The sequence below is a fragment of the Grammomys surdaster genome, unplaced genomic scaffold, assembly GCF_004785775.1.
Source record: "Grammomys surdaster isolate TR1022 unplaced genomic scaffold, NIH_TR_1.0 190, whole genome shotgun sequence".
Taxonomy (NCBI): domain Eukaryota; kingdom Metazoa; phylum Chordata; class Mammalia; order Rodentia; family Muridae; genus Grammomys; species Grammomys surdaster.
Genome location: NW_021604635.1, coordinates 4822547 through 4843942, shown reverse-complemented (window position 1 = coordinate 4843942; position 21396 = coordinate 4822547). Strand labels below are relative to the sequence as shown.

General features: G+C 43.3%; 2 protein-coding genes across 7 annotated transcripts in view; one reads left to right on the top strand and one right to left on the bottom strand.

The window, feature by feature from the left end:
* Fam229b (family with sequence similarity 229 member B) overlaps positions 1-4593 on the bottom strand; it is a 13816-nt gene extending 9223 nt beyond the window's left edge. For 2 of the 5 annotated variants that reach the window (XM_028769072.1, XM_028769074.1), the window contains exons 1-2: positions 4558-4593; positions 2933-3064 (exon numbers count right to left, since the gene is read on the bottom strand). The gene's annotated coding sequence lies outside the window, so the exon portion shown is untranslated. Of the gene's footprint in view, positions 1-2932; positions 3065-4501 lie in introns of all 5 variants that reach the window. The other 3 variants (XM_028769071.1, XM_028769070.1, XM_028769075.1) reach the window with 3 other exon arrangements.
* Positions 4594-4691: 98 nt separating this feature from the next.
* On the top strand, positions 4692-20963 carry Tube1 (tubulin epsilon 1). Of its 2 annotated transcripts, XM_028769024.1 has the most exons (12): positions 4692-4787; positions 4886-4959; positions 5535-5587; positions 7515-7572; positions 10807-10922; positions 11965-12086; positions 13985-14172; positions 14369-14544; positions 15455-15595; positions 17868-18008; positions 18531-18705; positions 20098-20963. In XM_028769024.1, the coding sequence occupies exons 1-12, from the start codon at positions 4763-4765 to the stop codon at positions 20254-20256; spliced, it is 1428 nt and encodes a 475-aa protein (XP_028624857.1). In that variant the 5' UTR covers positions 4692-4762; the 3' UTR covers positions 20257-20963. The 2 variants fall into 2 exon arrangements, with proteins under 2 accessions (XP_028624857.1, XP_028624858.1); XM_028769025.1 differs by lacking the exons at positions 4692-4787; positions 4886-4959; positions 5535-5587; positions 7515-7572 and adding an exon at positions 8259-8355.
* The last annotated feature ends 433 nt before the right edge of the window (positions 20964-21396 follow it).

The following is a 21396-nucleotide window of genomic DNA, read 5'->3' as shown; positions in this document are numbered from 1 at the left end:
AAGAAGAAGAAGAAGAAGAAGAAGAAGAAGAAGAAGAAGAAGAAGAAATCCTAAGTTGGCGTTGTAGCTTGGTGGTAGAGCACTTGCCTGGCATGTACAGGGCCCTGGGCTCAGCTCCAGTACTGCAAGGAGAGACGGAAAACGGGAAATCCCTGTTGTTTACAACATGAATGAGCCTCTCGAAGACACTATGTTAAATAAAATAAGCCAGGCACAGCAAAATAGACACCACATGCCTTACTTGCGTACTGAGAGCTAAAAGCTTAACCATGTAAGAGAAGAGAGTAAAACAGCAATTATCAGAGGAGTATAAAGCTTCAGTAGAAAAAGAAATTTTAAGAATCTTCTGAATACCGTGAAGATTATAGTAAGTTACAAATGGATAATTTTAAGTGTTCTTACTACAAAAGTATATGAGATAATATATGAAAATTTTATCACCCAGTACATAGACATATTCCAACTGTACCCAGTAAATGTGTACAACTATTATTCATCAACTTAACCAAAAATGCACCAAATAATGATAGACATACAGAAGCTAATCGTGTGCTCTTAGGTACTACTGAAATGGAAGGCTGAATGAATTGGAAGGCTGGTTGTTCCTACGGCACACAGAGTTTATCCTGATTCGTACTGACTTAGGTCCTAACACAGATGCTAATATACCCACTGTGCATTACTGATGGGACAGCAGTTGACAAGGAGTCTTACCCAAAGCTTAAAGAACAAAGATCTATGTCTTCCTCAAGAAACAGGGTCTCACTATGCAGCCTTGGCTGGCCTAGAATTCACTCAATAAACCAGGCAGGACTCAACCCCATAGATATTCTATGTATCTACCTCCTAAATGCCAAAATTATAGGGAACTGTTGCCGTGCAGGCCTGAAAAATGTTTTTAAAGAAAACTGTAATAACTTGTAATTCAGATCATCTAGCTAATGGACTCAAGTGTTATTTAAAAAAAAAAAAGGCTGGAAGACAATCTTATTAACTGCTGCTAACTGTCAAGTTACCCAAGAGATGGATTCAGAAATGACAGTGTACCACAAGAATAAATGTGGATAGGTGACCACAAAATCAAATTTCACGTATATGACAACTTGGAGAGCCATAGAATTTTGATTTTCTCTGAACATATTTGACTCTCCTTAAACCTCTGTAGAGGTTTTTCAGTGATGTCCTTTACTAAATGTGTTAAGAGACCGTGGCTTCCTAAACTGTGGAGTCATGTAACTAAGTGAGACATCTAACAACCACCAGAGGTTTCTAAACACACAGCGATCAGCACATGATAAACCTGACACGTATCTGGTGGTGCTTGCTTTTCTTGTACTTGTACTCTCACTGTAGCCTTGGTTCTGAGTGCACAACACACATTGCACATCATCAAGACACACAATGCCAGAACATCCCAACTCAGATTTGAGACGGTAGGTTATTAACTGCAGTGTGTTGTATGTGCAAAATTCCCTGCTTCTTATAGAAATATTACAGGATAATTATACCAAACAATGATTTTTACTGTTTCCCATTGCCATCCCTCAGCATGTAACAAATAGTATATTTTTTAATTGCACCATGTCAGAATGTTTGACTTCTACAGTTGATGTTTCAGTTGCTGACTTTAATTTCATTTTTTAACTATTAAATGAATTTGTAAAGATGCAGTCACTTATGTATATGAGCACCCTATTTGCACGTGTGCCTGCATAACAGAAGAGCACATCAGACAGAGGAGGACATCCGATCCCATCATAGATGGCTGTGCACCATGCTGTTGCTGGGAATTGAACTCGGGACCTCTGGATGACCAGCAAATGCTCTCAACCGCTGAACCTTCTCTCTAGCCCTATTAAATGAATTTTGCCTTGGGATTAGGATAGAATCTCCAACAACTGCTGAAACATTACATAATAGTTGTATTTAAAGATATGCCCTATTATAGACCAGCATAAAGGAGCCTGATCGATTTCTCTCCACCCCACTCCTGGTTTCTTGCCCAGAATCCTAAAGAATTCTTTATTCTAAAAACTGAAGAACTTAACCACGATGTCGTCATTGGTGTTGCTCTATAGGAGCATTGCCGTGAATACGGTGTGTCCTTTTAACCCATATATTTTTTCATTGTTTTTATATCATTGAGAACATTTGTCCTTGTACATTCTGTGTTGTCTAGTTCAAGGTATTTATTGATCCTGTGCAGAGCATTGTGCCTCCACCATGAATATTATGTTTAACAGTTTTGATAGGTTTGCCTTTCCCTCCGAGTTCTCTGATTACTTCAAGCCTGTCCTCTACGTCAGCGATTTGGTTTCATTTCTCTAGTCTGCTTTTTCCATGGTTTTAGAACTTGTCCTTTAATCCTTTACCACGCTTTGATCCTTGTTTCCTTACTTCTTTCAACAGTTAGTTACTATCTACTGCATAGTAGACAAGGTTCCAAGTCCTGGACATATGGCAGTAGGCCGGCAAAATCAGCCGTATGTTTTCAATACATTGTTCCTGTGTTTTTACATTGCTTAGCTCTGCAGCACGAAATACTTACGTAAATGTTTTCTCCCCCAAGATTACATTTTATCTCATACCACGCACATCATCCATCTTAACAGTCATCTTCCTTCCTTCCTCCTCCTCTTTTCCTTTCTTCCTTCCTTCCACTTATAGGAGCAACCTACGTGACCCTCGCTGCCTTTTTTTGCTTCTATTTAGCAATCAAAATCTTGCTGAGTTTATTTCATGTATTAATTTGTTATCACTCAAATACAATTGCACCCCAAAATCTGAATAACTTTTTTTTAATAAAAAAAAAAATATTCTTGCTTGTAAGATGGTAGAGAAGCTGCCAATAGGCCGTGCCTGCCATCTTGGCTCACCTGAACATGCACACTCTAAGGTCCTGGTGTGACTGCAACACAAGGCACTACCTCACCTGGCTATGAAGCAGGCACATCTGATTCACTCCAGACTGAAGTGATTAGTGAAGCTCGTAAGGACTTTCTTACAACTCCTTGCTGTTGCGTGGCTTCTGGAGAATGACAGGCACTACAGCATGGGCGGGGCTCTGCAAAGGCCAGAACACCAAGTGCATTGGCTGGCACACAATCCACCGATCAGACCTAGTAACATCACGGCCTACACATTTGTCTACACTTGGAAAACTTTGAGAGCCCCAGATTTGGGCACTTCAATATTAAGACCCAAAGTGTCTGACTACCTTTATCACAGACTATATGCTTACCGAGAAGTAGGTAAGAGTAAATCCATCAATTTCTAATTTTTCCTGGCTAAAATCTACCCCTTAATTACAAGAGATGTAAGAACAGAAGTGTAAGACACCCAAACAGAAATATGGGGAGGCCTCAGCGATGCAAACAGCCACTACAATGTCAAACTTCACACCTTTCAAAACTGTGCAATAACAAGCTAAGTCGTATCTTGGCGGCAGAATAAGGTGTTCTAACCAATCAATACTGTGGCTGAAGTCACATTATCATCATACCACATATCACAACACATTAACAGTAAGTATAATTTAACATTTGCTAAATGAAGACTAAAGGTTTTGTAGTGTCTCAGAATTTTGTGGAAAATATTAACTTCCTGAAAGCATTAGAGTTCTTGAGGGGATTTGTGTGTGTGCACATGTATGGAAGTGTTTTCCTTGGTCATTCTTCATCTTACTTTTTAAGATATTGTCTCCTATTGAGCCTGAATCTGGTGCTCATAGGTTCAGCTAGACTTTGGGGATCCTCCCTCCTCCAACCTTCCAAGCCTAGGGTTACAGGGTCCCAGACTTTTGTTAAGTGCTGGATCTGCATTTATGTCCCCATGCTTCAGAGGCAGGTATTTTACTGATTGGGCCATCTCTCTAGCCTAAATTCTTAATTTAGTTCTTAATTAAAACCTCTTTTGCTTTGTTCAGTAAAAATTTAATTTCTGAAAAATAACTGTTTTTTCGAACTTTGTGCCCCACCCCTGCCTTTTAAGAAAAAAAATCTTGTCTACATTGTACATACATCAAACCAAATGGCTTAACTTTTAGCCCATCTCTTCTTTCCCTAGACCCTTGTCCACTGAATATTACTGCTCTCCTTGCCAGCGCCCCCTAATACTTTAGGTCCTGTCTTTTGAGTGCATCGTGTGTATCTTCAATGGCATTGCCGGCTGTTGGAAGCTGGTTCTGTGTGGATGCTTTGAATTATCCAGAAACCTTAAAAGTTAGTTTGAGAAGTATGTCTCTCTGGCCTCTGAACTTAGCTGCGGTATTTGGTCGGGACGTAACGAGCTTCCGTTGTTCTCGGATGAGCCTATTTGCCTGGGGTTTTGCCTGAGATTCCTCGACATTCGTTTTCTGTTAGATAACGACACTACGGGCAACATCGCGAGGAACCGGACCCACTCTCCTACTGTTTAGACTGTGAGCCTCTCAAAACCCGTGATCAATGTTAAAGTCCCTTATGTTAAAGGCCACTCCGAAACCTAGTTACCCGTCAGTTACCAGGGCCTCCGGAGCTGCAGACGCTCAAGGATGTTGACAGGGCAGCTAGGATTTACCTGCCGGAGGCCCAGTCGCTATGGTAACAGCTAGCCGCAAATGCGCTTGCGCTAAAATCTTGCGCCGTAAAGAAACAAGGGCATTACGACCTTGGCTATTTGCGGCAGCGACGTGACTTAAGGCCGCCCTTCGTTGCGCCTTGTTGAGTTCGAATGCGAAGGCGGGAGTGAGGGCGGGAGTGCTCCTGCTGGTCCTCCCGGCGGAATGACCCAGTCGGTGGTCGTACAGGGTGAGCTACCCCCGCCGGCGGGGACGGGTCGCTGCGGAGCGCAGTCACCCGTTTACCTTCCTAATGCGCTCCTCTCTCTTCCTCGCTGCTGGCTGCAGTCGGACAGTGCGGGAACCAGATCGGCTGCTGCTTCTGGGACCTGGCGCTGAGGGAGCACGCCGCGGTCAATCAGGTACCCGCCCCCACCTGCCCGTCACCCGGACCTGCCCGCAGAGTTCACCTGAGGCTTGGGGAGGGGTGCTTTGGATCCTGGTCGGGGCCCTAGCTGACCTGGAACTCGCTGTGTAGACCATGCTAGTTCTCGAATTTGCAGCGATCTGTCTGTCTGTGCTTCCCCACGACCACGACTATCATGCCCAGCTCACTTGGGCTTTTTAATCTGTACCATAAATTGCATAGGATCTTCTCATGTGGAACGTGGCTAGTTTCTTTTTAAACCCGTGTTGTTGTAAGTCACAGGTAAAAAGCACTCGCCAAAGAGTTTGGTTTTAAGTTTCCCTAATCCTTAGCAGTCTTCTTCTCCTCCACCACCACCACCTGCACTTCCTCCCCCTTGTTTTGAAAGACCGTAGATGCTATAGGTGATGTCAAACTTAGGAGTTCTCTTGGCGTTTTACCCTTAGATGCAATTGGAAGAGTCGACCTAGGTTTCTTTTTCTTAGAGCCCTTTCAGTGTTGTAGAATTGCTACAGTTACAAGGGCTTTAGAGAAAATAAACTTAAATGCTATAGTTTGCTTTGTTTCTAGAAAGGAATTTATGACGATGCAATTAGCAGCTTCTTCAGGAATGTGGATACCAGGTAAGCGGGTGAAAGTCTGTCTCTGCTTGTTAGGAATCCTTTCCCTGTCAGCAGAATGGAAGGATTCCTTAAAGGATAAACAAACAGTCCCCAGCTAAGACCGTGTCTCCTTTGTCTGCTGTTCTGATTGAAAGTGGATTCTCATGTCTCATTTTCATACCGTTCTGCAGAACAGCAGGCTTCCTTGACTGACTTCAGTAAGCCAAAAAGAACCTTTAAAGAGACTCTCAGTATTTTGAAATGATGTGTCAGTCTGGGAAAACTGCCGTTTTCACTGAGGGTACCTACCGTGTTATGAGTCTAGCAGTGACCAGTTTTTGAAAGGTTTTGCGGATTCTTTGCCCTAAGAATATGCTGAGAAGAAAGGTGGCAACTGCTCACAGCATGCGTCACTTTTTGTTTACTGTAAGATACAAGTGTGAGGATTCTTTTAACATTTCAGATATGCCCGTGGTCTAATGTTGTCATACACTTTCAAAGTTCTTTATAAACCAGCTGTAGTGGACTTGTCCTGACAATTACGATTAAATATCGGGCTTTTCCAACTTGGTAGAAATTTAGTTTGAATTGGTTTGACTAGGTATTGGAGCTGTTATCTTCTCAGGAAACATGACTTTTTGTTTTGTTTTGTTTTTAATGAATCCCAGAGCCTCCAGGACAGTCAGGTTAGGCAAATTCAAAGAACCGGGAGGTTAAAACTTGGAAAGTCATTGTTAGTGGTGGACAATATAAACTCAGGCTAGATAGTCCTTTTGAGTCATAAGCATACTTTTTTTGTTGTTTGGAAGAACTCTGCCAAAGCAACATGCTATTCAGAAGGTGTGAGATTAAGGATTAAAGTGAGTTTCCATACTGGCAGGCAGCGTTGTGATTACAGGAAGAGGGCTGTTCTTTAGATTACTTTACTTATTTGAGACTTAGAATATTGTCTCCCTTACATAGGTACTCGAACTTGCCTTTGCAATATTCCTTTCACATGCTTCCCTTCCTGGTTCCACCTCCAGCCTCCCTTTCTTGATAGCCGATTATTACAGAGTTGAATGGACAGGAGATCATGAGGGGGACTAAGAGACAGGCTGAGGTAGTGGCAGAGGTCACCCGTGACATGAAAACAGGAAGCTCTGGGATAGGAGGGCACAAGAGGGCATGGTAAGAGGGGGAGAGAAACAACAACAAAATGTTGTTTAAGAAATGATAGAATGAAACCAAATTCTCTCTAAGTTAATGAAAGAAAATGTATTACATATTGACAGTTGGTCTTAAGACTGGGTTTTCTTTCAAGTTAATCCTTTTGAATAACATGTGATAAAGAGCTACCAACAGTCGACACTGGCAAACTGTTTCTATGACAACCCAGACCCTAAGGCCTCGCTGCAGCGACTCGCCTGCCCTCGTGGATAGTGGGCATGGGAGTGGGAATGGCAGATACAACTCTGTTCAGCAAGATAGGAGCTAATGGAATTGTCCTGAGGATTACTCGTTCCTGGTCTGTGCTGCCTGTGGTTAGCCAGCTTAGCCAGCGTCTCTCCGTCTAGTCTCTGTCTTGTGAGCTACATTGACTGGTACACTGTATATATGCATAGGTTTCAGTACTTTCACTAAACTATATATAGCTATGATATAAATCAGTTAACATGTGAGGCTGCAGCAGAAGACCTAATTAGCAGTAACTTAAACAAGAAAGATACACATTTATCTCACACAACTGGAACTCAGATATTCTGGGTTCAGAAAAATGCCTCAAAAACAGGGACTGAGACTGGCAAGATGGCTCCACAGGTCAAGGTGCTTGCTGCCGAGCTGAAGCCGTGAGTTCGATCCCCTGGATCAATATGGGAGAAAGAGAGAGCTGCCTTATGTGTAATGAAAGTATCACTAGCAGCCCTGACAAATCTTACAGCCCTTTCTCAATTTCCTCACCTTTCAGAGCGGTTGGGGATGGTGGCAGTATTTCCAGAGGAAGAATATCTTCTTTGAAAGCACGGGTAAGATACATCCTCTGGGATTTTTACTTTGTAACATGGCAGTGGCATTTGAGTTCATTGTCTCTCTACAGTTTATTTTTCCTTTCTGGTTGTTAACTGGTCTCTGACTATTAGAAAAAGAAAGGCAGTTAAGACTAGGTAAGGAACTGAGGTGCTGCAGTTCAGACTCCAGAAAGACTAGAGCAGTAGGGTGGCTCCTGAAAACTGTTTTTCTCTGGGTAATCTCTGGTGGAAAACAAAACTGAAGGAGAAACTGTCTGCGCATCAGGGCAGTCGATGAGTATGGTGAACAGTGGAGGGAGCCCCTGTGAAGCCTGGACTCACCTGTGATCACAGAGCACCAGGCTCCTGAGGAGAGAATGGAAGGGCTCTCCAGGAATGTGCTCCTTTATCCTCTCCTAGTAGTGTCCTCGTTCCCTTCCGCTGCTCACTGACGTGATGGTAAGAAAGAGCTCAGTTATGTGTGTGGAGAGCTGGCATCCCAATGTCAGAGAGAAAGAAACTGAACGACAGTGGGCTAGATAACACTGAATCACAGGTATGCGGGTGGCTGTGAACCCTGTCATACCCCAGCAGGCACACGGAATGCTGTAAATCCTGTGTTCTGGTCATTATCACGCAGCTCTGGAAGGGAGTCTAGACTTCTGCCTTACTAGAACAGTTGCGACTGCAGACTGGGATGCCTGAGGCGAAGAATCAAAAACACTCCCAACTTTTGGTTGCTTCTCAAAGGAAGGAGAAACCAAGCGCTCCGTGTGCCTCAGGGAAGATCAGAAGAGCTAGGTGGGTTACTAGGGCAGTGCCGATCCTGTCAGAGCCCACTCAGGTAGGCCCACATTAGAGTGTGTGCTCTCCATGTTGTTTCCATGACAGAAAGCAAAGCAGTCACAGGTGCTGTGGCTCACCTATCTGGAAACTTCCATGCTCAGTACCAAATCTGGTTTGGAACAAGACTGATGTAATGTTTTATAATCTTAGACAATTTGTAAACAATTTTTCTGTTCAGTCAAGACTCTTGTTTGTGTAATGTCTACATTTAAGGAAAAAATTACATATTATTCAATACATCCTTGAAAAGCCCTAGAATTAACCAATCCCCACCCCTAATAACTTATTTATGTTTTTAAAAAAGGAGCACAATTATAAACATAATTGTGAGAGAGCAGAGAGAGCTGTCAGCGTCAGCAGTTCTTCTTGCTGCTGTTGCAGAGCAGATCAGAATACAGCACTGAGGCAGATTGACAGCTGCCCACAGCTCCAGGGCAGTCCCACACCTCTGGCCTCCTCGGACACCTGCAGTCATGTCCATACACACATGCATGCGTGAAAACACACACTAAAAAAATCATAATAATAAAAAACCTTTAAACAACATTTACATGAGGCCGGAGAGATGGCGTCAAGGTTAAGATCACTGTCTGCTCTTCTAGAGAACTCAGGGTTTGAGTTCAGAATCTCTGTTACAGGAGATTCAGTGATGTCATGGCCTCTGCAGGAACTAGGGATGAACGTGCTGTGAAGCATGAACATGATATGATAGGAACAGACATGACACACGGAGGCAAAGCACCCAGACACAGAAGTAAAACTAATGGGTTAAAACAAACAAAAACCCTTCCAATAATCCTGTTTCAGCCTCCTGAGTGCTATGAAGTTACGGGTACGGGCACGTGTCTCCACATCCAACATCTTTGAAAAAAAAATGTTAAAAAACAGTTGCAGTCTTTGATTCATGATCTGTCCATTGTGTCCCTTCATAGGGTTTCTCTTGCTGGAATAAAACACAGTGACCAGAGTAATGTGTGGGGGAAGGGTTTGTCTCACTTACACTCCATGCCTTAGCTGAGCTTCAGAGTCAGGGTAGGGACTCCAGGTAGGAGTCGGAAGCAGGACCTGAAGCTGCTTGCTGGCTCTGCCCTCGAGGCTTGCTCAGCCTGCTTTCTTACACCACCAGGACCACCTACCCAGGTGGTAGCCCCACCTGAAGTGCACTGGGTTAAGTAGGCTACGTCAATAAATTCTCTCCTTGCATAATGGTATCCAGGTACTTGGAGAAGTGGAAGATGATTGGCAAATATGATGAGTAAGGCAAAATTTAACAGTTCTTTCAGCTTTTGAAGTGTTGGCTGTAACGTGGCTCTGTTGTTTTTACAAGAGTTGGGCCATTTCTGTTCACTCACAGAAGCTTCAGGCATTGCAGTGTCAGTGCATCCCTTCAGTTTGCTGAGCTGTGATAGTTTCTCTCGGATTCGGAAAGATGTGGATCGGATCAGCAGCAGACCAATAGTGACTAAGGCACCTTGCACAAGTGCATGTGTGTGTAAATTTGGCTTTGGACATTTTTGGGTTTTTAAATTTTTAAATTCTGAAGATTTGGAAATTTTATAACTTCTCAGTCCAATCTAGAGCGGTTTGTTGTTGCACAGAGTGAGAGAGGACAATAGTTCAGAACAACGATTTGTTTCTTTGTGAGTATCTCATTACGCACCCGGTGTTCAAGCTTATCCACCTTCCAGTTTGCTTCACATGCTGGACGGCCACTACATGGTTCACATTAAATTCTTTGACAGCTTTCCTTTGGAAAGTAAAAAAGAAAACCAGAAGGAGGGAACACCTAGTCCTAGGAGGAAGGAGCACGTGGTCCTATTGGCAAACCATTCCTGCTTATATTGGCTGTATCTCTGTTAACTTTATCTCTCATGTTCTTCTTTCTAGCGTGGATTATCTCCCGTCAGCATAGTCAGAGCCTATGAATTTGCCTGTGCATTACTTGAGCACAGTGAAGGAGCCTTGTCACCTTTACCAGCTGTCTAGTACCTTGGCTTTAGCAATTAGCTCGCTTGAACTGGACATTTCTTAGCTGTAATTGTTCCATTTTAATTTCTAGTGAGAAAACGCATTAATACATCCTACGCTTATTGAAATTTTTTTCTGGCCAGAATTGCCATCTAGATTTCTAAGACCCTGTCAGAATTCAGTTGAAAGGATTACTGGGTTCCTTTGTTCCCTACTGGCCCCTTTTGGAATAGAGTTAAGAGTCAGAATCCACTTTTTAATTAGGTTTCATCATTTTGAGCTGGATGAAATTACCTTTTTAATCCTTACAATAGATTACATAAAGAAAATTTTTAATCTAAAATTGTGAAAAAGAATAATATAACTTATAGCTCATGAATTCTTGAGTTTATAGAGTAGATTACTAAAGAAAATGTTAAATTTAAATTCTCTTTTCAGGCTGTTTTGATTGACATGGAAGAAGGGGTAGTGAATGAAATTCTCCAAGGCCCACTGAGAGACGTGTTTGATAGCAAACAGCTCATCACTGATATCTCTGGCTCGGGAAATAATTGGTGAGACTGTACTGCATGTCATTTGAAAAGGCTGAGTATTCATTTCCATATCCGGATCTGCCCTGAGTAGCGAGTAGCGGAGGCAGGCCATAGTCCGCCTTTCTGCCTCATCCTCCGTGATTAACTAATGACGATGCTTCCAAGCGCTGCCCGGCATGGCTTTTACTCCTCTTTGTACTTTCTTGTTGTTTAGCCGAAAATGAATCATGAGAACCTGATACACTCTTATTCTTAAAGGTTTTAAGTATTTTTAAAAACTATTTGCTTATGTTACTTGATTCCTCAACTTTTCCTGTTTGTGTAAATCAACAGAGTTAACAGAAAGATGTAAGGCAAACGACTCTCCTCTTTTCCAACCTGAGTCAGAGGCTGACTCTTAAATATGTAATCTCTTCTATGGGAAAATGTACCCCAACAGTTAATTGATTTTTTTTTTCTTGCTTAAAAATAAAATAATTTCCCATTGTTTTCCAGTTACTTGGGTTCACATGTAGAGTTCAGATATATAGTTTTATTATAGCATGAATTTGGATTCTATGTGTCAGGCGACTAGGCATCTTAGTTAGGGTTTTACTGCTGTGAACACACAGTTCAGAGTTTAAATGGAAATAAGAAAAGTATACCTGAATTCTTAATTTCTATAATTTATTTGGCAAAAAAATTGAAAATAAAGTTTTAAAAACTATAGTTAGTACTGCTTGCTTATAAGGATATTTGAGAATTATTGGCATGTAGTATATGATGAATAGGATTTATTATATGATAGATTTCTTAGTACAATTTAAATAGTTCTCCATTTTTCTTCAATCTTTTTTAGATTGAGGAAATAATAAAATCATAAAATAATAATCAAGGATTTTTTTTTGGATTTTTGAGATGGGTTTCTCTGTGTAGCCCTGGCTGTCCTGGAACTCACTCTGTAGACCAGGCAGTCCTCGAACTCAGAAATCCGCCTGCCTCTGCCTCCCAAGTGCTGGGATTAAAGGCGTGCGCCACCACCGCCTGGCTTGGATTTCTTTTTAATTTGTATTTTTATTTTCAGGGCTGTGGGTCACAAAGTTTTTGGAAGTCTTTACTGGGAACAGATTTTAGAGAAACTCCGGAAGTCGGCAGAGCAGTGCGACTGCTTACAGTGCTTCTTCATCATCCACTCCATGGGAGGAGGTAACGGCCACTAGTGGTAACGCTCCCTGCAAGCGAGCGAGCGAGCGAGAGCTCATGCTCCAACTTAAGCCTCTTGTCAGACCCGATGCTGGCTTAGCATACACTAGCAGACGCGTCCTGTCTTCTCACAGTGAGACATGGTATCAGCCACAGGGCTTGTGCTCAAGGACTAAATCAGCTGAGCAGAAACACTCTTATATATTCATATATTGTGCTGGGCCACGTTCATGGCTGGCCTAGGATACGTATGCCCAAGAGATGTAGGTTGGATGCCTGTAGCGTGTATGTATGCTTCAGTGTCGGTACACTTGAGCTTTTCATCTTAAAATGTTGTGAAATTAGAACTGAGGAGACAGTTTAGGGGTACTGTGTTCATGCTCACGCATGAGGGCCTGAGTGGGAGTGTCAGAACCCACATCAAAAAGCGGGGGTGGGGCCCATGCTTCTAATTCCAGAACCAGGGAACAAGAGACAGACGGGCTCCTGGGCGCACACAGGACTCTTGCTGTCAAGCAGAAAGGAGACTGGCGCTTGGCTAACGCCTGGTGCTGTCTTTGCCCTCCATCTGCACACACATACACAGTGCTTGAGCACGGCACACAGTGGAGCACGCGCACAGCAGTATATAGATTCTCTTGTAATGTTTGCAGCCGCCCTCCAATATAGTATGTAGGTGCTTTTGAGACATGCTTAGCTCCAGCTGGGTTTGTTAGTTCTTTATCCCAAGTAGAGTCGAGCTTTTCTGGCATGTTCTCATGTGGCTTGCTGGTAAGGATGCTAATCCTCTTCTGTTAACCACCTTCAACCTCCGCTCCACACACTCTAGCCTGAGCTGGAGACATGAGCTGTGTTGCTCTGTCTCCCAGAGAAGTCTGTAATTAAAAATGGAATTATTTTGCTCTATTATTGATAAAACAGAAACAAAATGATGTGCTAATTTTAAGTCATAGTAACAAGATCTGGAGGAAAAAATAATAAATTTTTCTTTCTAAAACTGATTTAAGACTAGGTAATGGAGTTACAGAAATTAAATACATAAATAGATAAATAAATAAACAGGCTCATGTCTTAGACTTCTGGGTTTATGTTGGCTAAATGTTGCCCATGCCCTGCTCCTGGAGCCTTGGCTTTACACTCTGATCACAACGAACAATGTGTGTGTGTGTGTGTGTGTGTGTGTGTGTGTACGTATTTATTTTTACACACATATAATTTTCATGCAACAACATAGCATGCACACGCCCTATAAGACAAGATTCTGAAAACTACGTATTTAAACTGCATTTGACACATTACTACTTTTTACTGTTTCTGCTTGTAAACTCTCGTCATCACCAGTTTCATAGAACTAAGTTGTAGGATCCAGTTTTCTCCTTTAGTCTTAACATTTTCTGACTTTGTGACTTTAGACATCAGAAAGTTACTGTTGAGATTTCCAGAGTTTCTGCTCTTAAATAAGTGGTGATAGCATGTTGTGTTTGAAACTTTGTAAGTTCCAGGGGGGTCGTGTTTTATTGGCTGTTAGAAGTTACTTGATGACAATTTTCTGTATTATTGAAATGGTATGTATCTTGAGAGCAAAGCTGTCAAAATAGGTTTTTGTTTTGTTTTTTTAAGTTGCTATCAGGAATACTGGAGGCCGTACTGGTTGAAGTTTTCATATTCAGTTCTTTTAGTATCTAGTGATTAAAATACAAAACAAAACAAAAAAAAGATTAGAGACAGCCGTCCCAGACGGGTGCTCAGAGCCCGAGATGGAATTCTGAACTTGAACCCTGGCAGCCTGGCTTGTGCTCTCTCTGAGTTGAAAATTACACCTACAAATAAAGTATTCTGGGTTCCTCAGAATTATACTTCTAACCATTCGGGTTGTTTCCTTTTGAAATTGTAATTCTCAGGAACAGGCTCTGGGCTTGGCACGTTTCTGTTAAAGGTGCTTGAAGATGAATTCCCAGAAGTGTACCGGTTTGTGACAGCGGTTTATCCTTCCAGCGAGGACGATGTCATCACCTCGCCTTATAACAGCATGCTGGCCATGAGGGAGCTCAGTGAGCACGCAGACTGTGTGCTGCCCATTGACAACCAAGTAAGAAGTGGCGCTGAACGTCACGGGTGGATCTCAGATAAATGCCATTCTTTGTCACGTCCCTTTGTGCTTGTTCAGTACTTTAACCTTTTCCAGCTAAGAGTACAAATAAGTTTACAGTTTTTTTTTCTTGCTAGGAAAATATCACCTAAGTCTCACTAATAGTTTCTCACCCAATTTTTTTTTTTCTCTCAAGTCTTTATTTGACATCATTAGCAAAATTGATCTTGTGGTAAATTCTGGAAAGTTGGGCTCAGCTGTGAAGCCTAAGAGTCTCATTACTTCGAACATGGGCGCTGTTAAAACGCGCCACAAGAAGCCCTTCGACGCCATGAACAACATTGTGGCGAACCTGCTCCTCAGCCTGACAAGGTAGCCCTCTCAGAACACCTGCAAAAGCACCCAGCTTGGTGCTGTCACGCTTACTGTGCCGCATTCCTTTGTTTATTTCAGGAGACTATTAAATCTAGCCCTTGAGTGTATTGAAGCAAGCACCGGACCACTCAGCTATAGGCCCAGTAGGCTTTAAAGTTCTTCTAAGTCATAGGGACTTTCTTCCTTTTTTTTTCTTCAGATTGGTCTGACACCAGTTTATTAGTTCCTCGAGAATTTCTAACAACAGATTTAGTCATACTCGCCCTCCGAGTCCCTCTTCCTACCCAACTTCCTGTCTGATTTCCCCCGCCCCCCCGGATCACGGCCAATTTGTGCTGCCCAGACGCTCGTTTTGTGTTATATTTTCATGTGCTGGGGTAATAACCCAGCACTTCTCCAGCTTTGTTATGTAGGACATCGTGGGTGTCCCGTGATAGGCAGTCTCAGTGTAGTCATGCTGCCGCTGCTGTAAACCAGCTCATCTGTACATCTCTGTCATCCGATCCAAAACATTTCCATGCTTGGGGCTCAAGCTCAAGCTTTTAAGATCACAATTATGATCTGTGATTATGTTTTAAACAGACCCTTAATACATTTAATAAAATTTCCACAGTGAATAATTGACCTGTGTGTGTTTAACTCAATATAAAGTCTGTTTAAATGAGATGCTTTTCAATGTGTAATGAGCAGGTGTGATAGATGCTGCTTGCACTTTAGAAATCTAGAAATAAGGTTTGCTAAGGATTATGTTGTATTTTAACTCGCTCTACTCACGACTGTCTGTGATTCAGAAACGAGAGCTCTGTCCTGCTCTGTTGACCAGTGCAGCCAAGGATCTGAGAACATAGACTGCCGAATTACCGTCTTAAATGAAAGTCTGTCTCATTGTCCTCCGTTGGCCTTCCAGCTCTGCGAGGTTTGAGGGCTCCCTCAATATGGACCTGAATGAGATCAGCATGAACTTGGTCCCTTTCCCGAAGCTTCATTATCTCGTGTCAAGCCTGACACCTCTCTACACGCTGGCCGATGTTAACATTCCCCCCCGAAGGTGAGGTGCAGCTGGGTTCCATTGCCCGAGAGCTTTTCAGGGAAAGTTTGTATTAACTCAGGTTATTTGTATCAGGTTATTACTGGTGAGAATCATAAAAAACATAGCTGGTGACAGTCATTTCTCATTAGTCAAATATTTCTTTAGAAGTAAATTGTTTTAAAATGTGAGTATTAAACTGAGACCTGGTAACTAAATGTTTAGGCTTCTAAAGATGAACAGGATGCAGCAGGTTTGAGTGCTGACTTCATCCCCAGCTATAAGACCCCGGGCAGAGTCTTAAATCCTCTGTCACTGTTTGTGGGGTAGATGAAGAGTTGTGCTTTAAGTTCTTACCACAGTCACACCCCATGGAGGCTTTTATATAGTACCTGTTTTATATAGTAGCTGTCATTCTCAGGTCACCCACCTCAAGTTGCTCTTAGCATCAGGCATGATAACACACTCATAATCCCAGATCTCAGGAGGTAGAGACAGGCATATCTCTGAGTTAGACGCCAGCTTGGTCTACGTGTGAGTTCCTGTCTCAAAAAAAAAAAAAAATGCTCTTAGGCCAGACATGGTAGTGCACACCTCTAATGTGAGTTCTTAGGGGTTAGAGGAAGGATGTTCACGGGTTCCAGGACAGCCTGGAAACCATAGTGATGCCCTCTTAGAAAAAACAAACTCCTGTCTGGAGGTGTCTCTCGCCTGCTTGCCTAGCATTCATGAAATCCTGGGAACCCCCAGAACCCACATGATGGCTCCCAACTATCTGTAACCCCAGTTCTAGGGGTTCTGATGGCCTCCTCAGGCCTCAGAGATTACCAGGCACTGATGGTGCACAGACACACACAGGTAAAACACATACACACTCATGTACGGTGATGATGGGCTTGAAACACCCGTGCTGGTGTTCACTGCTGAAAGAGGTAGAAGGGTCTCCCGAACTCTAATAGGAAGACTCTAAATGAAAGACTTTTTATTGTTAACTTTACTACATTTTAGATTTTTATTTTGTGTGTACTATGGTGTGTTTGAAGGGCAGAGAACAGCTTGTGGGATTGAGTTCTCTTCATCATCTTGGCAATGATGGGCCCAGGAATTGAGCCCAGGCTGTCAGGCTTGACAATGGCAAGTTCCTTTACCTGCTAAGCCATCTTGTGGGCTCAAAGGGTTTTTGTCATTGTTCTAAGGGTCTTTTTTTTTTTAAATTATGTGTATGTTGTGGATATGTATATGCGAGTGAATGAATACAGGTGCCTGCAGAGGCCACGGGCAGCAGATCCCCTAGTAGTGTGTTGTAAGCTGCCCTATGTAGGTGCTAGGAATCAAACTCATGTTTTCTGAAAAAGAAATACCTGCCTTTAGCCACTGAGCCATTTCTCCACCCCTCATATACTCTTTTTTTTTTTTTTAATGGTTAAATTTTTGGAAAGTTAACAGTTCTATATTTAATGAATATTACAGGTAATATTAGTAAATTTTACTTATGTGAATAGCAAGTGGCCCGTTGTGCCAGGCAGTAGATAGGACTCCTTATCTGTCAGGGATCCTGTAATGATCTCAACAAGAGAAGTCCTGTGTAGAGTATGGATCACAACATTGACTGTCCACTAGTATCGTTAGAACTCATTGTGTTTAAGAAGAATGAGCTTTTTAATGTAGACACACTGACACACCCAGTGTAAATTGGTAGTAAACTCTTTTTTCTTGTTGTTTTTTTGTTTTGTTTTTCATATTTTCAAGACAAGGTTTCTCTGAGAAGCCCAGGCTGTCCTGGAACTCACTCTGTGGACCAGGCTGGCCTCAAGCTCACAGAGATCCACCTGCCTCCCAAGTGCTAGGATGTGCCACCACCGCCCAGCAGTGGTAAACTATTTTGTAATGGAATGTCTATATTTAAAGTTAATCCTTATATCTAAGTTCAGCATAATGAAAAGGAATGTGTTTGACTTGGTTCTTGAACTTGAATATTTCAAAGTCAGTGAAGTAATCGGCTTGGTATATTTAGACAGAAATGATAGTTGTATCAACATTTTTAATTTTAATCATGACAATTTGTGCTGGCTGTTTTTCTTTAAAGTGTGCTAGTAAAAATCCACAAGGAACTTTTAAATGTTGCACGGACTGGCCTTGGTCTCGTTTTCTGTTGTTGAGGGTTTCCTGGGTTTTGTTTGGTCTTCTACATCTGCTGTTGTATGGGTGACCCACAGCCATCATGCCAGTGTGCATGTTACAAGGCCATGTAGAAGAAGGTATGTTTTGATGAACACTGGCCGTTTCCTTGTAGGTTGGATCAGATGTTTTCAGACGCCTTTAGTAAAGATCACCAGCTCATCCAAGCAGACCCCAGACACAGTCTCTACCTCGCCTGCGCCCTCATCGTTAGAGGAAACGTACAGATTTCTGATCTTCGCAGAAATATTGAAAGGTTTGGGTTTTTTGTTGTTGTTTGGTTGATTTTTTGTTTTGTTTTGTTTTGTTTTTTAGGTTTTTCAAGACAGGGTTTCTCTGTGGAGCCCTGGCTGTCCTGGAACTCACTCTGTAGACCAGGCTGGCCTCAAACTCAGAAATCCACCTGCCTCTGCCTCCCAAGTGCTGGGATTAAAGGCGTGCCCCACCACTGCCCGGCTTGGTTTTTTATTTTTAAGATAATTTATGTGTACAGTTTGGGACAATGTAATAGTTACAAAAGCCTTTGTTTAAATTACCATAAAAATGTAACCTTAGGTTAGTGACTCTTCGGGTACAGAGCCTTGTTTTGTAAGCATGAAGTGTGTGCGTCATCATTCTGTCACGTGATGCGGCCTGTTCTAGACACAGATGGCGGATCCCAGCGGCACAGCTGGACCAGTGCAGCTGCTCCTGCCCCTGTTTAGTGTATGTGGGCTGAGCTGCTGTGAGGTGGCAGTTTTAGTAACGTAGTTATTACCTTTGGGGTTTTGAATCTCAGATTAAAACCTGCTCTGCAGTTTGTCTCCTGGAACCAAGAAGGCTGGAAGACTAGCCTGTGCTCTGTCCCACCTGTGGGCCACTCACACTCGTTGCTAGCATTAGCCAATAACACGTGTGTCAAGCCCACCTTCATGGAGCTAAGAGAAAGGTTCATGCGGCTCTACAAGAAAAAGGTAAGTACACTCCTTTGTTGACTGCATTTACTTTGGCTAAGACATATTACACCACTGGGATTCAGGGCTAAAGCTGTCCGGAATATTTCTTACCTAGTTGCAATGCAAGAGACGTTCACCTGTGCTATTTCAAATATAAATGAGAAATTCCATGTATTTGTAGGACTTAGGCAGTATACTAATTTTGTTTTCAAAAAATCATTCTTTGACAATTCCACATGTGTATAGGGCATGTTTTGAGTATTTCACCCCACCCTGCCTTCACTCATCCTCCCCTTCCCTTTGGACCCCCTTTACCCAACAAATCCCCCCCTTTCCTAATGACACAGTTTGGGATTTTCCTGAAGCATATGCAACTTACCAGTGGCTACATCACTGAGCAAGAATGGCTCCGCCTTCCACAGCTCTGCATTAGAGGTGGGGCCTCATGCGCCCCTCCCCAGTCATGTCACACCACTGACAGGCGTCGTCTGTGCAGGAGGCCATAGCTGCTGTGAGTTCAGAGCACTGTGGCATGCCATGTCCAGAGCACACGCTCTCATGATGCTCTGCCATCCTCCAGCTCTTACGTTCCTTCTGCGTGTCTTCTGCAGTGTTCTCCGAGCCTTGCTGGGTCAGGGGTGTGGGGGAGGGGATTCTATAGTGTCCGTTTATAAGAAGGTGCTCAGCAGTTGCTATTCCTCACATTTTGACCAGTTACATGTCTCTTGCACTGTCCACTGGAAGAAAGGAAAAAATGCTTCTGTGGCCACCATTGCAAGCAGCACTAATCTATGGATATAAGTACAAATGGACGGTTTTATAACATGTCCATGTAGCAAGACAATGGTAAAAGTTTTATATCCTATAACCTTGTGAGTCCTGGGCTTTTGGCCTGGGTTACAGCCAAGCCCGTAGGGAGGGAGTCTCAACTCCAGTTGGAAACTGGTTGAGACTGCCCACATCAGTCCCGGCACTCTTGCACTGGTGAACACATCTTTAGGCACAATATTTATTTGACTTAAGTTCCCACTTCCATTTTAAAGCTGATGGCCTATTTATTTAATCTTTCGCTATTTCCTATGTACATAGAACGGCTTTGATCATATTTCCCAGCATCCTCTTTTTCTCCGCCATCTGAACTCCTGTTCTTCAGAGTCTTCCTCCTACTTTTGCTGTGTGTGTGTCGTACCCCACTGTAACTAGGGTTCCTTGAATGAACGAGGGTGGGGTTACTTAAGGCTATTTACAGGTGGGCCCCATGCACCCCTTCCCCTGCAACCATTAGCTGCTGTAGCTCCCAAGGAGAGGTGGGCAAATGGCCTGTCATTTTAGCAGTATTTGCTAGAACTTTGTGGGATTGCTGTCTGTCTTAGAGTTCCTGGGATGGTAATTGCGATGTTTCAATTACAGGCGCACCTCCATCACTACCTGCAAGTTGATGGAATGGAGGAGAGCACTTTTACAGAAGCTGTGTCCTCTCTGTCAGCACTCATACAGGAGTACAGTGACCTCGACGCCACCAAGAGCCTGCCCATGCCGGACGTGCCCAGGCTGAGCGTGGCCTTGTGAGGGAGGAAGCCCACAAGGAGCCTGCCCGTGCCGGACGTGCCCAGGCTGAGCGTGGCCTTGTGAGGGAGGAAGCCCACAAAGAGCCTGCCTGTGCCAGACGTGCCCAGGCTGAGCGTGGCCTTGTGAGGGAGGAAGCCCACAAAGAGCCTGCCTGTGCCAGATGTGCCCAGGCCGAGCGTGGCCTTGTGAGGAAGGAAGTTCAGAAAGCAAATGTTACTTTTTTCTGATTCTCATCAGGTTTCGTCCCCTTTCTGTTTCAGCATTTTTTTTCTGACTCAGGAAGCCCAGTTTGTTTTTTCACAGTATCAGGAAGTATTTTATCTAAGATGATGGTTTCTATTTTATTACAGTCTTTTATACCAGTGTGTGATACCACTTCTAGCAATTGCCAACATTAAGATAAGGGAGAGCCCGACATGGTGGTATACAAATGTAATCCCAGTGTGGCTACATGCAGGAGGACGTGTTCAGGGCCAGCCTGGGCTACACAGCAGGAGCCGACGTGGGGTGGAGGAGTGGCACTTCCTCCCTGGGCTTTACTAGTATCTTTTTTTTTTTTCCAAATAAGGAACTTTATTGTAATTCCACCCTCTAGCCACTACCTGGTGCTACTATTTATTTATTTATTTATTTATTTAAATCTCCAAATTTTATTCCCCTCCTTGTCTACCCTCCAACTGTCCACATCCCATACCTTCTCCCCACCCCCTGTCTCCACAGGGATGTCCCCACCCCTGATCCCCCACCCCACCAGACCTCTAAACTCCCTGGGGCCTCCAGTCTCTTGAGGGTTAGGAGCATCTTCTCTGACTGAACCCAGACCCGGCAGTCCCCTGCTGTGTATGTGTTGGGGGCCTCATACCAGCTGGTGTTTGCTGCCTGGTTGGTGGGCCAGTGTCTGAGAGATCTCGGGAGTCCAGGTTAATTGAGACTGCTGGTCTTCCTACAGGGTCGCCCTCCTCTTCAGCTTCTTTCAACTTTTCCCTAATTCAGCCACAGGGGTCAGTAGCTTCTGTTCATTGATTGGGTGCAAATATCTGCATCTGACTCTTGCAGCTGCTTGTTGGGTCTTTCGGAGGGCAGTCATGGTAGGTCCCTTTATACAAGCGCTCCTTAGCCTCAGTAATAGTGTCAGGCCTT